This window comes from Kryptolebias marmoratus, linkage group LG16 (assembly GCF_001649575.2).
Source record: "Kryptolebias marmoratus isolate JLee-2015 linkage group LG16, ASM164957v2, whole genome shotgun sequence".
In the NCBI taxonomy this organism is placed as follows: Eukaryota; Metazoa; Chordata; class Actinopteri; order Cyprinodontiformes; family Rivulidae; genus Kryptolebias; species Kryptolebias marmoratus.
The window spans coordinates 29,866,595-29,885,131 of NC_051445.1; the positions used below are offsets into that span (position 1 = coordinate 29,866,595).

At 37.0% G+C, this 18,537-nt stretch overlaps 1 protein-coding gene across 2 annotated transcripts in view; it reads right to left on the reverse strand.

Moving 5' to 3' along the window:
* The window catches only part of ascc3 (activating signal cointegrator 1 complex subunit 3), a 297,685-nt gene that overhangs the window by 6,522 nt on the left and 272,626 nt on the right, over positions 1-18,537 (reverse strand). For both annotated transcript variants that reach the window (XM_037980369.1, XM_017414246.3), the window contains 5 exons: positions 16,302-16,413; positions 16,088-16,222; positions 9,181-9,405; positions 6,773-6,924; positions 4,269-4,419 (listed from right to left, as the gene is read on the reverse strand). In XM_037980369.1, coding sequence (XP_037836297.1) covers positions 4,269-4,419; positions 6,773-6,924; positions 9,181-9,405; positions 16,088-16,222; positions 16,302-16,413 — 775 coding nt within the window. The remainder of the gene's footprint in view (positions 1-4,268; positions 4,420-6,772; positions 6,925-9,180; positions 9,406-16,087; positions 16,223-16,301; positions 16,414-18,537) is intronic.

An 18,537-nucleotide genomic window follows, 5' to 3' on the forward strand; every position in this document is an offset into this window, starting at 1 on the left:
ATTCTTCAAAATAAAAGACTTCCTCTCTCCAAAATAAATCATAAATAAAGCTTTGAATTTAATTATTTTTCACGTCACTTTTTTGTAATTATGTACAATGATTATTATTATTCACAGAATTTAACTTGATTGTACATTATTACAAAAAGGTGACGTGAAAAAGTCTTTTATTTTGAAGAATTCTTAACAGGATCTAGTTTTGTCTTTTGCCGCTATCTAGCCTTCTGTTGATTTTGGTTGCTTGGTTACGAACAGCCGTTGCCGTTATTCACCTATTGAACAGAAAATGTTCAGCAAATACAGCTGAGCCTCCGTTATAATCGCTCTTTGGCCATTTCCCGAATCAGAAGCTACAATCGGAAGCCAACTTCAGCTTCAATCCAGACAGTCGCTTCAGTCAGCGTTAACCAATAGGGAGACGTCTTACATTGCTTGTCCTTAATCCCCGCCCAGAATGTTTATGTAAGCTTCCCCAAAGCAAATAAAGTTGTATAGGCAAGAAAACGAGTTCAACCAAAAAAGAAATAGACTCAACCAAAAAAAAATTGACTCAACCAAAAGAGTTTCAATCAAAAAATTAGTGACTTCAATCAAAAAAAAAATCTTTAAATAAATTTTTGTTTTGTAAAAAAATATTTTTATGATTAAAAAGTTTTTAAGATGTTTTTTTGTTTGACATGATTTTTTTTGATTGAATACTACTTTTTTTGTTTGACATGATTTTCTTTTTGATTGAATAATTGTGAAACAAATCTAACTCCATAGAAGAACAAAATAAGGAATTTAATGACAAAATTAAAAGGCTGATAGGGTAGTAAAACAAGATACAGACCAAGAAACATGGAGCACACAGAAAACATGCAGGAGAACAAAACAGTATGACAAACTGACTGAGAATGGGATCATAAGTACTGAGAGAAATGAGGAACAAGTGAATACGACTAGGCTGATTTTAATGAAGAACAGATGAGTACTAAGAAAAAAATGACTAACTGAGGGAATGCAATAATGTATTACACAAGGGAGAAACAGGAAATCAATAAGATAGCATCCAAAACAAAACACAAAGTAAATCAAGACAAAACAAACTGAATCTACAATAACAAAAAGAACAAAACAAGACAAACCAACCACAACATAATGGATCATAACAGAAACTAATCAAATGTAATATTATTTTTACCTAATGTGACAAAAACAATTGCACATTAGTTAGTACAGACTAAAATGCAAGTAATCTTTGTAATTTTAAACAAAAAGTGCAAATCTATTATTAAAATTGGCCACGAATGGGACTGAAAGTTTAAAAAGGGCTTCAAAATAAGTGAAATACTTGAAATGAATTAAATAAATTTACTATTAAAGTGCAGCACAGTATTATGACAACTAAATTATGTAATTGATTAAATATCTTACAAATGAAATATTTACATTCAGTTGAGGAGATTTACCATTCAGATAAAAATTATTACTCCACTGTAACATGCAGAAACACCCGCCTCTACACAAACTGAATGATGTTCACTTAAAGACCGTCCATGAGACCATGTTTAAACTGATGCAAATGTTAATGTACAAACATGATTTATAAGTTATGGTTGTCAAATTGTTAGTTTCATTAGTCAATAGATTTTTTTTTTTAATAGCTTCATCTGACTCTCATTACTCATTGGAACACAAACTGTGTCATTAGAACTCAACATAATATAACGCTTTCCTGGTTATGGGTTAACTCACACAAAGGCGACTCGGGGAAGCTGAATGGGTTTTGATCTCTTGCTGTTGTCGGCCACAGCTACGCCATACAGACACACAAAACAGAGGTTATTTTCCCTCCCTTTTTTCTCCCAGCTTCTCCTACCTCCTGCCGTAAACTGTCGTGAACCTAACCACAGAACGTGATATAAATCTAACTGCAGAACATGCTACAATAATTTGGCCAAATGAGGATAGAAAGAAAGAAAAAGGAAATGAAAAAAGTTCTCCAAACATCTGATTATCCTAATTGGACTTTTGTCAAGTGATCAAGGAAGCCTAAAAACACACCACAGAACAGAACATGGAGTTGAAAAAAACCCCAAAACAAACACCCAAACAAACTGAGCGGTGTTGTGTCTGCAGTTCAGTGCAGAGAGGAATGTCCAGACCTCCATATTGGAGAAATTAAACAGCCCGTCCACAAATGCATGGCTCACCACAGGAGGGCCAGCTCTTCAGGACAGGACTCAGGGACATTGTTTTGTGGCCCAAAATGTTCATATTTTGGTCAGAGAAGGCATAAGGCTTGACGGAAGTCATTTATGTCAAACAAGAAAAACAACTTTAATTAAATAGAGGAGGTGGTCTCAGTTTTCAGCTTTCTAAAACTTACAATGGAGCATTAAGCCTGACACCCAGTCATTTCCCCTCTAAAACACACCTTTGTGCATGTGACCAAACTATCTCTCTTGTGAGCCAGGCAAACAAAGACACCAATGACTCTTCAGTGGGAGGGAGTGAGATTAATCTAAATGTTAGTTTAGCTGACTAAATGGAGCATCTTATGCAATTTAAAGCATGGAACTCCACTCCAGTTTTGAATTGAGAAAGCTCCTAAGATAGGAAGCAAAACAACTTCAACCACAGAATAGAAGTTTAGTTGTTTTGTTTTTAAAAAAGAGGCAACTGTAGCAAATGTTGGGTGTTAGTGGTTGAGGACCCATAAATGCAAAGCATCAGGCAGGCAGATTTAAATCCAAAAATGTTTTAATAAACAAACCCAAACAACCAGAATGACAAAAACCAGGGCAGAACAGAGAAGTTACATGTCTGACAGAGGGTAAGTAAGACTGGGCTTTTGTCTGCTGGTTCATTGGTGAGTCAAAACAACTGAAATGTGTTTTTCTTTGTCTTTCTTCCAATAGAAACTACACCTGGACCAGTCATTGTGTGTGTGTGTTTGTGTCTCTTTCCTATCCTCTCAAACCTTAGCTGGCCGAAGCCGATCCTGAACATCTGTGTGGATCATTATGACCATTTTACATTACGCTGTAAAATGTCACTACTCTAATCATTTTTTTCCATTTAGGCGAACCCTGAGTGATGTCAGGATCTCTGCCCTTGCTGCGTGACCCACTCCAGCAGTGGCACGTGGGGAGTTAGACTAGTGCAGTTGACCTGTCAAAAGTAACACAGGTGTCAAAAGGTGAGCTTACAGAGGAAATCTCCTCTGAAGTTGAAGGGAAGTTCTTCGCTGCAGCTGAATGATTCCATGTTTTTGCACAAACACTTTGATGCACATTTTATTTTCAAAGTTCAAACAATGTATACAGTGTCAAGTTACAAATGCATACAGTACATGTTTTCATGCAGTATGAAGAAACACACAGATGGCAGTTCATAAAAAAATACATCTCTAGGGCTCTAGAATTACAGAAACCAAATTGAGAAGGGTTCAAGACAAATTCAAGGCATACGTCACATCTTCCCAACTATTTCTGAGAGAAAATTTGTTTTGTAAATTTTGTGAACATGCTCAAAATCCATATCCAACGTTGAGACATTTTGGAGACTCCCTCATGAATACTGTTCCCCAACGGTGTGGTCAGATAAATTTAACACCAAGGTATCAAACTGGTCTAAGGACGGACCCATCAGCTACTCTATTCATTTTAACAGATGTTCTTCCTCTGGTCTTAGATGTTTCATGAGAAGAACAAAAGATATAAAAAGGATAAAAGCACAAAGAGAGTGACAGAGAAAAATAGCAGAAGAGGATGTGTGTGTGTGTGTGTGTGTGTGTGTGTGTGTTTTATAAGAAGCTTGGAAGAGAAAAGTCTCTCCGATTCACCCAGAAAAAGCTATTTATGTGAGGATTACTCTCCCAGAGAGAGTCAGACAGAAATGCTGCTGCACATCTAATTATTTAATTAAAGAGCCTGCCACTCTGTGGTGGGAGGGAAGTAGAGGGGGTGGAATTGTGGGGAAGAGAGGAGGAGGTGACACTGATTGGGTGAAGTCACTGGGCCTGTCGCTGAGCCTGGATACTCTCATTACTGCAGCAATTAGCACGTAAATTGGAGCCACAATCCCCATTTTTAAAGATGTAATTGGGGATCGTAGAGGCACCGGGAACCAGAAGCATAACTGCTGATGGCTCCTCACTGAGAACTGTGTGTATGTGAGTGTGTGTGTAAAATAGTGTAAGTGTTCTGAACAGCTTTTTTTTTTAAAGCTGCACAATTCAAGTGCTTGAGAACCCTTGATGCTTGTAATATCTGTGATCTTACCTGGGAAAGGAGAGTTTGGGGAAACTCTTGGCCGACCATAGAAGTGAAAACACTTTCCCTGCCGCTGCAGGCAGCAATCAGCTCGGGAAGTCCTTCGATTGCCCCAGTGAAGCTTCCCACATTACTCCAAGCCATCTGATTTGTCCACTTCCTAAGAAGTGAATAAAAAGAAAGCAATGAAAGAGGTATCAAATTAAACTAAAAAGATGTCAATGAGTAGAAAAAGGTGCTGATCAAAATCCAAAATCAAAAATTATGCTCCAAAAAATTGAAAACTGGTAGTATCATATACAATGAGTTGCAAAAGTATTCAACACTCCTTGGTATTTTTCCTACAATGTTGCCTTTCAACCTGAAATTTAAATGGATTTTCAGTTCAATTTTGAGTCATGAACTGACCAAGATACTTCTAATTAAAAGGGTTAAATAAGTAAAGGAAAAGTTTGAAAATTTTGGAAAAATGAATAAAATTAAAAAGTGGTGCACACATATCCGGGATGTAAAGATTAAATGATGTATATTAATTCTAGAATGTCCACATGATGTGATTGGATTGGTAAAGCAGTCATGTACAGATGCCATTTTGGCATAAAATCTAGATAAGTGGTTTTCAAATCTTTTATAACCAAAGGCCAAGACGTCCTTAAAGGAATGTATATTTCCCATTGCCTTAAAGACCAGAGTTTTAGACTAATATTCTCTTATGTTGAGAAATGACAGAATTTAGCCATTTGGATAAACCTTATAAATAATGTTATGCCTAATCTAACGCAATATTATAAGATCTCTCACTCAGCTTGTATAATGTGAATGATTCAACTATACATTAGTACAGTTAGATTTTAGATCAATATCTGAAAAATTGACTCAGTTATAGACACTTTTGTGGTTTTAAAAGTAATTTGGCTTGTATTGGGTTGACTTCAAAGGTTAATTAGTTCTAGTTGTACAACTAATAATCACTTTCTGCAAGTTTCATGAAAATTCATCCATTGGTTCATAAAATACTTTGGTAATGGACAGACACGAACACACACACACACACACACACACACACAGAAACGTGTAAAAACATCATCACAAGTGTCTACTTTTCTACTTTTCAGTGGGAAGCGATAATGCAGTACTATCTCAGAAAACACTAAGCTCTTCAAGTACCACCATTATGACATACATTGAAAAAAAAACAGTAGTTCATTTGTGACATAAACAAGCAACCTGACCAAACCCTAAACTCTAACCCTGGTTCAGCGGTGCAGTTTAAAATATGATGGTTCTATGCCTTGGCTGCTAAAAATAACACATACAGTACATTTTATTCTTGGCTCTTCTTCTGACTCACAACAACTGAATACAAATGTGAGACCCCTTAAATAAAAATTCCTTGCTGTTTTACACTTGTTGTTGCAAGCACGATCTATATAGATTTCACTGAGATTTCACCAGTTTTCACTCATTTTTTGGGCTATCTCTAGTTTTTAGCCTTTCATTACACTTTAGCTTATGATGGTTAATTAGCTTGTTACTTAACTTGCATATTATTAAAACCAAATTATTAATCCCTCTAGTACCACTAGATGTATCTAGTTCTTAATTGTGAGTCAAGCTTTATGTAAGCATACTTTTAAAAGAAAACCTGTTTGTGAGCGGTCATATAACTGACAGGATCATTCATTTGTTTGTATCGTATTGTATTGAATGTCAATATATTAAATCAAACTGATATTGAATCACATGGTATCGTGATTAAAGGGTGACTTCTATTATTGGCAGTGCACATATCATATTAGCCACAGACCAGAGATGCACAACCCTAGATACATATATATATATATTTAAAGCTGAACTGAAAAGTGTTTTGAAGCCAACATCAGTTGAAAGAAAATCATTGTCTTCCAGCATTTCTTTGTATTCAAAAAAGACTTCTTCCATTTTCACTAGTAAACAACTAGACTGTAGCGCTTGTCATGAACCCAGGACAGCAAGTCTGCCCCACAGATCACCCATTTTGGAAATTATTGACTTAAATAGTTTGTATAATAGTTTATTTAAGTATTAAGTCAGAAAAACAAGTCCCTGCAATGTTGTTTGACTAAATAACTTTCATGAAATGTCAATTTTTTTAGATTTGATTTCAGTTCAGCTTTAAAATCAAATAAAATCCCATTCAAATTCCAAGTTAATGCAACAACAAAAAAGAATATCAACGAGGTAAATACTTTTGCATCCCCCTGTATGTGGATAAAGAATACAAAACAGGTTATAAGCTCATGCAATCAATAACTGATAATTACAAACAATATGTAGCAAAAAAACATGCAAATAGATGTTCAAAACTTTTAAATAACCTCAGTAAAATATTAAAATGTTTTAGCATCTGTTCATTATTGACAAGTTAGGAAGATGTTTCCACACAAATAAACTTAAAAATTGTTTTTTTTTTCTTTTTTTTTAAGACCAGCTGAGAAAGCAATGAGCACATGTGGAGCAACAAGGATGTTTACCTAAACAGGTATAGGTGGTGACGTTCTACATGTGGGAGTGTCAGCAATGAGGAGTCGTGAAGCCAGCGGCCCTGGACGATCATCTGAACCAGGTTACAGATACTAATGGCTGTAACTAACCAGCCCTCGTTAGCAGCTACATCCAGCATTGCCTAAAGACAAGAAAGAAAAATCAACCTTTAGGAATATCACAATGTATATAGAACAGGGGTCACCAACAACCTTTGCTCAGGGACCAGAGTTTTTCTGAACAGCCTCTGCAGGGGCCGGAATTTATGGTCGGTAAAAATAATAATGCTTACAAAGCCTCACAGCTTTCCAGCTCAATGTTAAGAGTTTAGTGTCTGAAGGAAAATGTAATTTCCTTCATTAATCAAGCATGTATTTCAGCTTTAGTGGTTTATACTCCACATTAGCTGTTAATCATCAAAAGTGAGACATTTTATTTGATGCACAGAAACTCTGTTCTTCAGAACCGTCCCCTGAACATGGTGGAGGGGTCTGAGCACCTCTGTGATCCTGGAGACTTTATTGTCTGGGGCATCTGCCCCTGGCAAGATCTCCTATAGGAAACTGGCCTCAGAGGAGGGGACAGACGAAAAGTGATTCAAACACTTTGAAAATGAAGGAAGACCACACTAAACAAAAAATCTTAACCTTGACCGTAAGAGGAAAACCAGGGCACCCTGCTGGAGCCAGGCCTGGGAGGGGGGAGGGGGCTCACCAGTGAGCGCCTTGTGGTCAAGCTTTAGCTCATAGCAATTGGCCAAGCCAAGCTTAAAAAAAATGACAGGAACCCACCTCAGGTTAAGCAATACCAAGTACTGGGCTCACCTCCAGGCTCTGGAAACCAACTCTTGGAGAGAGATTGGACCCTTTCCTACTTTAGAGTTGCTCAAGGAGAGAGGTGTCGGGGAAGTGTGGGGATACTCCCAAGCCCATGGCTGAGCACCTCAGTGTTAGATATTTTCCTGGGTGAACGAGAGGGTCGCGTCTCTGCAGCTTTAAATTGCAGGAGGGAAGGTTCTGACTATTGTTTGTGCTTATGCACCAAACATCAGTTCTGAATACTTAAATCTTCTTGGAGTCTCTGGATGGTGTCCTGGAAAGCTGTCATTTTGGGATTATAGATGTTCTTCTGGGGGACTTCAATCCCATGTGGGCATTGATGGAGTTATCTTGACTGGATTTTGTATGTCACCGTGGAGGTCAGGGACATGAAATCTGATTGGGCCATGTTTAAAGGCTTCTTTCACAGATGAGGCTTCGAGGATATGTGGCCAGAAGGTCAGTGGTGCCTTTAGCAGCAGCAAACTAAGGACCCAGTTGTGACAGAGGCTGTCATGCTGAATTCAGAGAGGCCATGAAGTAGGACATTCAGTTGACCTCAAGGAGGTTCTGGCAAATCATTTGGTGACTCAGAAAGGAAAAGTGAGTTCCATCGCAGGCTGTGCTTAACTTGGGTGGTAAAGACTAATACTGAATAGTGGAAGGAACACTTTGAGGATCTCCTTAATCTGATCACCATGTCCACCTGAGAGAAGACAGTATGAGGACTGTTTGTTGAGGTAGTTAAAAAGCTCCTCAGGTGTTTTGTGGATTTGAAAAAGCCTTACGACTGGGTTCCTCAAGGCAATCTGTTTGGAGTGTTGAGGAAGTATGGGGCATACTCACTCAGCAAAAACAAATCAAAAGCTGTGTCTGAATTCTCAGCACAAAGTCAAGCTTGTTCCCTGCACCAACTGGACTCAGACAGGGCTGTCCCTTGTTTCCAATTCTGTTTGTGGTGTTCATGGACAGGAACTCAAGGCATATTTGTTGTAAAGAGGGTATCTGGTTTGGGAACCTAAGGGTCTTGTCAATGCTTTTTGCAGATGATGTGGTTTTGTTGGTGTCTTCAAGCCATGACTCTACATTAAAAGGAGATAGTTGAGGAAGTTGGGGCATCTGATAAGGATGCCTTCTGGGTTTTCCAAGCAAGTCCCACTGGGAGGAGAAACAAGGGCCAGCCCAGAACTTGCAGGAGGGATTATATAGCCTCTCTGACCTGGCAACATGTTGGGATCCTTCAGGAAGAGCTGTAGGGTGTTGCTGGGTAGAGTAATGTCTGGGTTACATGCAAAATATCTGAAATACATTAGAACCTTTTTTAAACACATTGTTTTATTCCTTTTGAAAATTGTGAGTGGTTGCCACAACCCTTCCCAAACCCATGTAAAACATGAAAAAACATGGAAAACTAAACATTTTATTGTTTTTCTAAAAGAAAACACTGTATTATTACATACTGATTTCAAAAATTCTTTAATCAAATTTTAAATAACAATTTCATCAAGTTCCTGGCTGCAGTATAAAACCTAAATGAGTCTGAACAGTATGCTGAGTAGAATCAGCTAAGTAAATCTTACCTGGCAGATCCGAATGGCGTTGTCCAGCACTGTCTTGGTATCAGTGTTGTAGTCGCTGCATGGCAGCTGGGCACGGCTGAAGTGGGCCTGCAGCAGCAGGTGGGTCTTGGTGTGGGCGCTGTCAAAGGAGTGGGGGTTCACCTGCAGAGGAAGCTGCTGAGCTAGCTGGCTGTTGAGCTGGTCCTCGTTGTGTCTAACCGGCAGCTCGGCGTACTCCTCTGCATCCTGGAATACATCAAAAATTCAACTACAAAATCTGCAGGAGTGAGAAAAATGTAATAAGATGATCTGTGTTCTAACTGCTGCCTTTTAAAGTTTCAAGGTATACTGCAGTGTTAAAAAACTTCACCATGTTAAAATCACTAAATTTCTCTGTCATATCATTTGTGAATTAAAAAAAATGTTTAATGTATTTTTTATTCTCCTCATTTGCTGCATACCTGAAGGAAAAAAAGAATGATTCTGGTGTAAGAAAATGCTCTTGCAAAAAGCTATTCTTGTAAACCTGTTTTTGTGTATTAAACCTGGGTAACTTGATATACCCATGACCATATAAAGAGGTTTTTTTCTTTTTCTGTGCAAACACTCAGGCTCTGAACCAGAGTGTAACAACCATTCTCTGTACAGCTAGTTTTGTATATATTTTTCGTTGTGTAAGATTGTGTTGTATGACCATGACACCCATAACTCTATAATTACTGCACCTGAGAGGAAATGCTCTTGGAGCTACACCGATAGATTACTAACGGGGTCGGTGTGCCTGTCTCCTTGTGCTGTACAGCTGAAATAAACCAAATGAAAAGCATTTATATACACCTGATTATTTCACAGAGGCTAATAACCAGCTAATTAATTCACAACAGCTTGTCAGGCTTTCAACATTACTTTACAAAAAGCAGGACAGCAGAGAAAAAAGTAATATTCTGCCTAATAGGAACAATTACTTTAGAATAATAAATAAACTGATCTAGTACTGTAGTTTTGTTTGCTGCTTGTGTGTATCTTGTGAACTAAAAACATAATACTGTATAAATGTACAACACAAAGCTTTCAACACATAAATAAAAGATTTGCATTCTTTGAAGCAATTCATATCATTTTCCACCTTGTATGTGCAAATTTTAATCTAAGATCATCTAGAGAAATGAGATGTAGCCATTTTTGCCAAATCATGAAAACAACACTATGTACAATATCATGCAATGTTGCAAGATGTAATTTCATTTCATTTATTAGACAGGAAAAGGTTAAAAACATTACAGTAACCCAGGCCTGACTCAGTTAAAAACTGTTTTTCAGCTGGTTCCTGTTCTGCAGCAGAGAAAAAATCCATCCACACAAGATCATTCACATAAAACCAGCATATACAACACAACAATCAAAATAAAAATATAGCAAATAAGTCAGTGATTCCATATGTAATTGTCCAACAAGAAAAGTCTGTATGTTTTTTTTTTAAATTGATTCTGAGCTGTTTGATCTAATGCTCAGAGGGAAACTATTCCACGCCTTAGTGTAGATGGAAAAAAAGGACCTCTGACCATAGGTGTTTTTATAAGAAGGAACTTGAAGCTGTTCTGCCGAGCATGATCTAGTATTTCTCTGTAGGTTCATAGTTGGTACTAGAGCTGTCAGTGCTGGTGAGAGATTATGATTTTTTAACTGAAAGTAGAACCTGATGGCATTGTTATAGACATAATTGTCAAATGTCAGAGCATTCGATCTAGACAGGACTGTACAATGATGGGTCCAGCCTGGAAGTCTACAGTGGATCTTAAATACTCTGTTATACAGTCGAGACACAGGTTCAAGAGCATTTTTAGTAGTAAGGGACCAAATAGGCAGACAGTAGTGGAGAGTGGAGAGAACTACAGCATGAAGGTAGGTATATGAAACAGGGACTGTCAGATAAGGTCTAATTTTATTAAAAACATAGAGTTTGCTCAGAGTATGTGTTAAGGATGACTCACAGCAATCACCATATCAATTTTAGCTACATATCTGTAAAATTGACTGAGTTATAGCCATTTTTTTTGTTTTTAAGGTCAGTTTGTTTACTTTGGGTCGACTCCCAAAGGTAATCATTTATAAATTTACATCCAATGATTATTTTCTGAAGGTGTCAACAAATTCCATCCATTTGGTTCAATAGTTAATGAAAATGTTTTAAGCAAATATGTCATGCAATAAGTGGCACTTAGAGTATATGTTGTGCATGACTGTCAGCTTCTGCCACACCAAATTTAGCACACTATCTGCAAAACTGACTGAAATGTGGCCATTTTTGTGTTTTTTAAAGTCAGTTGGCTGTGACGGCCATCTTCAGTTAATTGACTCCAAAAGTTAATAAGTTGTAGATGCACACCCAATGATTATTTTCTTAATTTTTTATTAAAAACCATGCACTATTTCATGAAATATTTTGCTAACAGACAGAGAGCAGTACAAACAGACACGAGCAAAAACAACATTGCCCTTGCCTTCTGGAGATAATTTTAGAAAAAAGACATTTCTTGGCTATTAATCTCTGCTGAAATGGGAATTTTAAAAAGACATGCCTATTTCAAAACCAAGTGGAGCTGTTTGCATGACACTGATAAAATCTAAACAGTATGGGAGTATTTTAAAGCACGCTCCCATAGGGTCAAATTCAGTGTTGAATGTCCTAAAATAAAAAATAATGGACTCAATCCAAATAAAACAAAATTTGTCTGCCCTGTTTAACATTTGAACTCTGGATGAGTATTTGTTGCAGCCAGCAGGCAGACATTCAGCAGCCTCACTCACTAAGAAAACAGAAATAAAGAGCCTGTGGCTGAGGAAAGTCATGATGATGATCGTCCATCAATCCTGTTTTTTTAGCCCGGGCTGTCAGCTGAGCTTTGTTGTTGGCTGTTAAGCTGAGACATGCATGGGCACAAAGAGCTCCTTTCCTCTAATTTACTTCTGTTCAACTTTGTCTAATGTGCTCCCATCAACAAGATGTGCAGGAGGCATTTGTCACGGCTGGCCCCCAGCTCGGACTGTTAAGGGCTCCATCCATCACTGAGAGAAGTCTCAGCTACAGAGAGCTTCCAGCTGAATGGGACCTGGTGAGATGGGAAAGGGCATCATTATCACCCACTGCTGAAAGGCAAAGGTGGATGATAATGTTGTCCTATGTGTGTGTGTGTGTGTGTGTGTGTGTGTTTGTCTGTTAGCAAAACACCTCAAGAACTGCTGTGCTGATTTCGATGAATTTTTAAGGAAACAGTAATCAGATGGACATATACAACTCATTAAATTTATAAATCAACCCCATCACAGATGGCTCCCACAGCCAACTGACCTTAGAGAACACAAAAATGGCTAAAACTCAGTCAGTTTTACAGATATTGATGTGGTAATAGCTGAGAGTCATTCATAACACATACTGTGAGTACTAACAGATCAAGGGAGATCTCACAATATTGCATGAGATTGTACATAATGCTATTTTTAAGGTTTGATGAAAACGCTGTTATTTGTCACCATAAGATGATCTTAGTCTAAAACTTGTGGCGGGCAATATGCATTCTTTCAAGAAATGCTAAACCTTTGTTTTCCAATGACTGATAAAGTACATTTACAACCTAGAATGTTTAACAGTTAAGGAGTGGATTTTATGTAAAGTTTCATATTTTTAGAGGTTTTAGAATCTAAGCTCTGACTGGTTACTGCAGCACCAGCTTTAAGTCTTTGACAAAGATTTTTTTTCCTTAATGACCACAGGGTTTTTTGTCAAAGTGAGATGCCCTGTGTCTCAGAGGCATGCTGAGTGGCACAAAGCTCAGTGAGAAAAACAAGTGTTAATGTGGGGATGGGAGGTGTGGGTGCAGCTTATTACTACCACGCTGCAACAATTAGGGGCAACTGAAGGGGTAAAGCAAGTGTTAGTAGCAAACAGAGGGGGAGTGAAGGGGGCAGCTGAGTTACTGGCCAATCAGAGCACGGCTTGTTGGGAAGGGAGTTAGCAGGCATATTTTAGCAGCAATAACCAAACATAGTACCTAGTCGATCAACTCATCTTAGTTTTGGAAAAACAGAAGGCAACGAAAAGCCTATCATTTCTAAAAGGATTGCATATTACTCACAACCTTCCATGCCAGAATTTTAGACTAAAATCATCTTATAAGAAATGACAAAGTTGTAGCTGTTTTACTCAAACCTTGAAAATGATGTTATTAGTGATCTCATGTGAGATCACAGATTACACGCTAAGAGTGTGAGATGTGGATAACTCTCAGATACTACCACACCAGATTTTAGCATAACATATGTAAAACTGAGTTAGAAACATGTTTATGTTGGTTAATGTTAATTAGCTGGGAAGGCCATGTTGAACTGGGTCGACTCCAAAAGTTAATCAGTTGTAGACATACCTCCAATGATTACTTTCTGAAAGTTTCATTAAAATCCATCTAGTTGTTCTTCAGATACGTTGCTAACAGACAAACACGATTTACAACAACAGTTTACTCTTCAGAATCCACAGGCCCGTAGAGTCTGAGATGGAGCTCAATTCTCTAAGCACTGCATGGTCTGACCTTGGGGTGAATATGCTGGGACGTCCAGTCCTGGGAAAATTGGCAGTTGTCTTAAATATTTTCCACTTGTGAATAATCTTTCTCTCTGTAGAATGATGGACTCCAAATAGTTTGGAAATGACCTTTAACCTTTCTCTGATTCATAGACATCAACAGTTGCTTCTCTAAGGTCATTGCTGATGTCTTTCTGTCCTGGTGTTGTGTTAACACATATGTTTGGTCGAGAGCAGCAAACTGACAAAACTCCTGCTTTTATAGAGGTGATCACACTGATGCTGATCAGTTAATCAATATATTTAATCAGCAGCTCCTGGATGGTAATGAATGTCTTAAATATAATGAAAGCAACAAGACTGGATGCAGGTTTTCACTCACTGTTTTGTTTTTATTAAATAAATATTGACATGGTGGAATCTGTTGTAATTTTTCTGTTTATATTTGAGGTTAGATTTGGATCATTTTAGAACCTGATAAGGACTAGATCTTGGGTCTGTAACCTTAACAATCTAAAGAGGCATTTTTGCCTAGTTTCCTAAGCCACAGAAAGGTGTTGAAGTTGAGGGGTGTACTGTAAGCAAAACCCATGTGAAAAACATAATTAAACCAAATTCACTTTTTCATTAAGTCTTTGTGTTTAAATATGCTTGTCCTCTGCCCTCGGGTGGTGTTGCAGCACTATCTGCACCCTTATTTCCCATGTCCTTGTTCATTTTCCACCAAATAAAATGTGTCCAGAGCCACAAAAACCACTTAAATATTGAAATACACTCGACCCGATAATACATGAATACTACATTTAAGAAAAACTTCAGTTTGTTACACTGTTACATTAAAGTAATAAAATAAATTCTTCACATTAATCATTAGTTTTACATGTAAAGACAAACAAACAAACAAAAACAAAAAAACCTAAACTAAGTAAAGACGGAATTTTGGAATCACTCAATTCTGAGGAGTAAAATGATGAATTCACTATAATTTGAATTTCCTTAACAAACACCCGCTTCTGATTAAATCTGCTAATTAGTCTTCAGTTTAAAAAAGAGTTCACATCTTGGAGAGCTGTTGCTCCAACCCAAGAGATGCCAGCTGAAACAAAGGAGAGGATTATGAAACTTCTTCAAGAAGGTAAATCATCACAGAATGTTGAAAAGATGTTGGTTGTTCCCAGTCAGCTGGGTCTAAAATCTGAACCAAGTACAAACAAAATGTGAACTTGTAAAAGGAAAGTATACTAGTAGACCAAAGAAGACAAAGAATCAAGATAGAAAACTTAAAGCAGTATGTCTTGAAAACAAAAAATGCACAACAAAATAAATGAGAATCAACTGGGCAAAAACTGGAGTCAATGTCTGTGACTGACCTGTGAAAAATCGCCTAAAAGAAATGAGATTTACATACAGAAAAGACAAATGAAAGCCATCTTCAAAACCCATACAGAAAAGAAGGTGACAGTAGGCTAAAGAGAACAATCATGGATTGTGGGTGACTGGATGATTATTCCATCAGTTGAAAGAATGTTTGGTGATGATGACTTCATTTTTAAAGATAATGCATCTTGCCACAAGGCCAAGGATGGGAAAAACTCTCCTTCAAGAAAGACATATAATGTTAATGACATGGCCTGCAAATAGTTTGGATCTCAATCTCTGATGGAAAGTGAAGAAAATGGTCAATGAGAAGACTCAAACCTGCAAAGCTGATCTGTGATCAGCAAAAAGAGACAGAGACAGATTGATGAAGAGTACTGTTTGTCATTAGTTAGGTCTATCCTCAGAGAATTCAAGCTGTTAGAAAAGTAACAAAGTACTACTGGCACAGTGTTTTTCTCATGATTCCATTATGTTTTCCTCTATTTGATCTAAAAAAACAACAACTGTGACTGACTACAATTATATTTCTTTCTTTTTTATTGTTTCTTAATGTCAGAAGGTTGGAATTTTGAAAAATGATAGTTTTGTGGCATATCTGTGATTTAGTTTTTTAAACAAAATTAAACAATTGAAAAAACATCTTCAAAGTGTGGCAACTCCATAATTTTTGCCAGCGGTTGTAAAACCCTACAATTGAAGGAGGGTGGACTTTCTTTCTTATGTGACTGTACTTCTAGATGTACAGTACAGATATAAAAACATCTTAAAAAACCTCTTCACCTCCTTCCTGCAGAACTTGAATTAGGTCTGTTGAAGAACGTAAACATCTAAAATGTGTAAAGGAGTTTTCCTGTATCAGGACTAGGTAAAATGCATTCAGAGTATCCCCAGTGAACCAGATGAAACAGAAGCGAGTCGCTGTGCAGACAAATGTCTCATGTCCTTGTGTCTTCAGAGAGTGAAACTCACCGTGAGGACAGAGAGCAGCTCGTGGATCGGCAGCTCAGCCTTCAGTCGCTCCTTAAACATTCGGACGGTCTGATGTTTCAAGTAGTAATAGGAGGAGATGCGACCGTATGTCAGTGGCTCAATGGTTTGATCATCCTGGATCGTCAATGGAAAATACATTTTAGTAAACAAATATATGGTAAACCAGTCAATAATTCAATACAGAAACACACACCTCTTTAATCTCAATGCAGTAAGAACACTCCAGGTCCTGCAAGCTTCTCTCCACCAAAGTGGACAGATATTTGTTTATGGACTCATGGCTGATGTCTTCTAGACTGTAGTAACTGAGAAACACAGAACAGCCACTGTGAAATTTGAAAAATATGACAAACTCTACCATTCTAACAGTGAGCTCCAAGTTAATACAAGCTGATGGGTGATATGATCCCAGAGCAACATGAGCTCCAGTTAAAACAGAATGTAAGTGAATTTGACATTTGTTCCAACTGAAGTGTTCACAGAAAATAGGCTTGACCTAGCTGATCATTAGGAGCACAGAGAAATGGAATATTTAAAAAAAAACACAGAGTCATGTCCTGACTCAGTGTTTTGAGCTGAGCTAATGCAGCTTACAGGCTGCATTAGCTCAGCAGCTAACAATGTCAGTTTGAGTTTTGTTGTACTGTTTGTCTAAATGTTCTTTTAGAATATTGAAAGAAATATTTTGCTACTGACACATTGATTTATATCGTAAGAAAGTAAAAATGTATTTGTATAGCGCATTTCAGCAGCAAGGCATTCAAAGTGCTTTACATCATAAAAACATCAGTAGGATTACATTACAATCATAAAAAAAATCATCATTGCAATCATCAAAAACATCATTACAATCATCCAAAAAAAATCATAAAAATGATAATCATAAGGTCAATATGTATTAAGATATTTTGTTCAGAACAGCTTTACACCTGAATTTGTTTGCAGACTACTAATCAAAGGCAGCTCTAAACAGGTGAGTTTATCGTGCAACGTATATTAACGTATATTAAAATCTTTTTCACATGGGTCATAACGAAGGGAAATTAAGTGTTGATCTTGTTAAAAGTTACGTCTTGTGAATTACATGGCATATGTGTAATGTTCATGATGTGTTACCATTCCATATACTGTGTATGTATTTGGTTGAAAGGTGAGAAAGTTACAGTGTACTACGACATAAACATTGCATGTGTAATGTTGTTGTGGTGTAATAGTCTCAGTTGTTTCATTGGTATGACATTTTCTTTTTATGTGTGACACTGATGCAGCATAACTGTGGCATTCACCAGCATCTTCAGTTCAACTCAGATTATTATATAGCACCAATTCACAACAAAAGTTGGGTACTGTACAAAGTACAAGGATGTTGTGACATGAAGCTAAGCTACTAGAGAAATTGTATTTTCTGTGTGAGCGCTGAGGGCTGAATGACTTTGCAGAAATTTACAGAAAAAGCACTGAGCTGTTAAAGCTAAAACAAAAAGAAGATTAGCTAAAAGCTAAAAGAAACAAAACCCTCACTTAAAGCCAAAGGTAGCAAAACTCTAGCCAAAAGAGTAAAGTAACAAAATACTGACTAAAATGAAAAACAATCTAGAAAATAGTAAAATGCTAAATAAAAGCAGCAAAAGGTAACTTGAAAGCTAAAGTGGCAAAAGGCTAGCTAAAACCTAGACATATCAAACTGCTAGTTAAAATCTAAAAATAGCAATAGGCTAGCTAAAAGTAGCAAAGGACTAGCTAGAAGCTAAAAGTAGCAATTCAAATTAAATAATTGATTTAAAATAATTCAATTAAATTAGTCAGAAAAGGTTCTAGAGGAAACTGTGTAGTACAATTTATGAAACATGTTTTTGGTCAAGCTAAATTTTTAATTTTTTATATATCCCTAACATGGAATACAACAGAAGTACAATATACAAAGTTTCGACTTTTCTTTTACTAAACATGTTAAAGCATGGCTATCAGAACATCAAAACTGTCATCAAACCCATGTTTGAATTTGTATGTTTGTTTTATGGTCTTTAAATTGTTTATAGTGTAAAGTACATTTATTTGTTTTTTTTGTTGTTGTTTTTGTGTTTGACACCAACCTGCCAATGGTACTAGAGATGGAAATTAGCCACCTGGATATAATCTCAAATACTTACACATAACAGTCATCAATCCATGTTGTCCCAATTTAAAAAATACATAAACTAATTTAAAACACAAATGCTAAAAGTAACAAAAGAATAACTAAAAGCTAAAAAAAAAAAAGTGCTAGCTGACGGCTAAAAGTAGCAAAAGGCAAGCTAATACTAACCAAGGGCTAGCTCAAGGCCAAAAGTAGTAGAATGGTAGATAAAAGCTTAAAGGTGCAAAAAAACTAACTAAAAGTAGCAAAACAAATGGTAAATGGCTTGCACTTGTATAGTGCTTTATGTAGT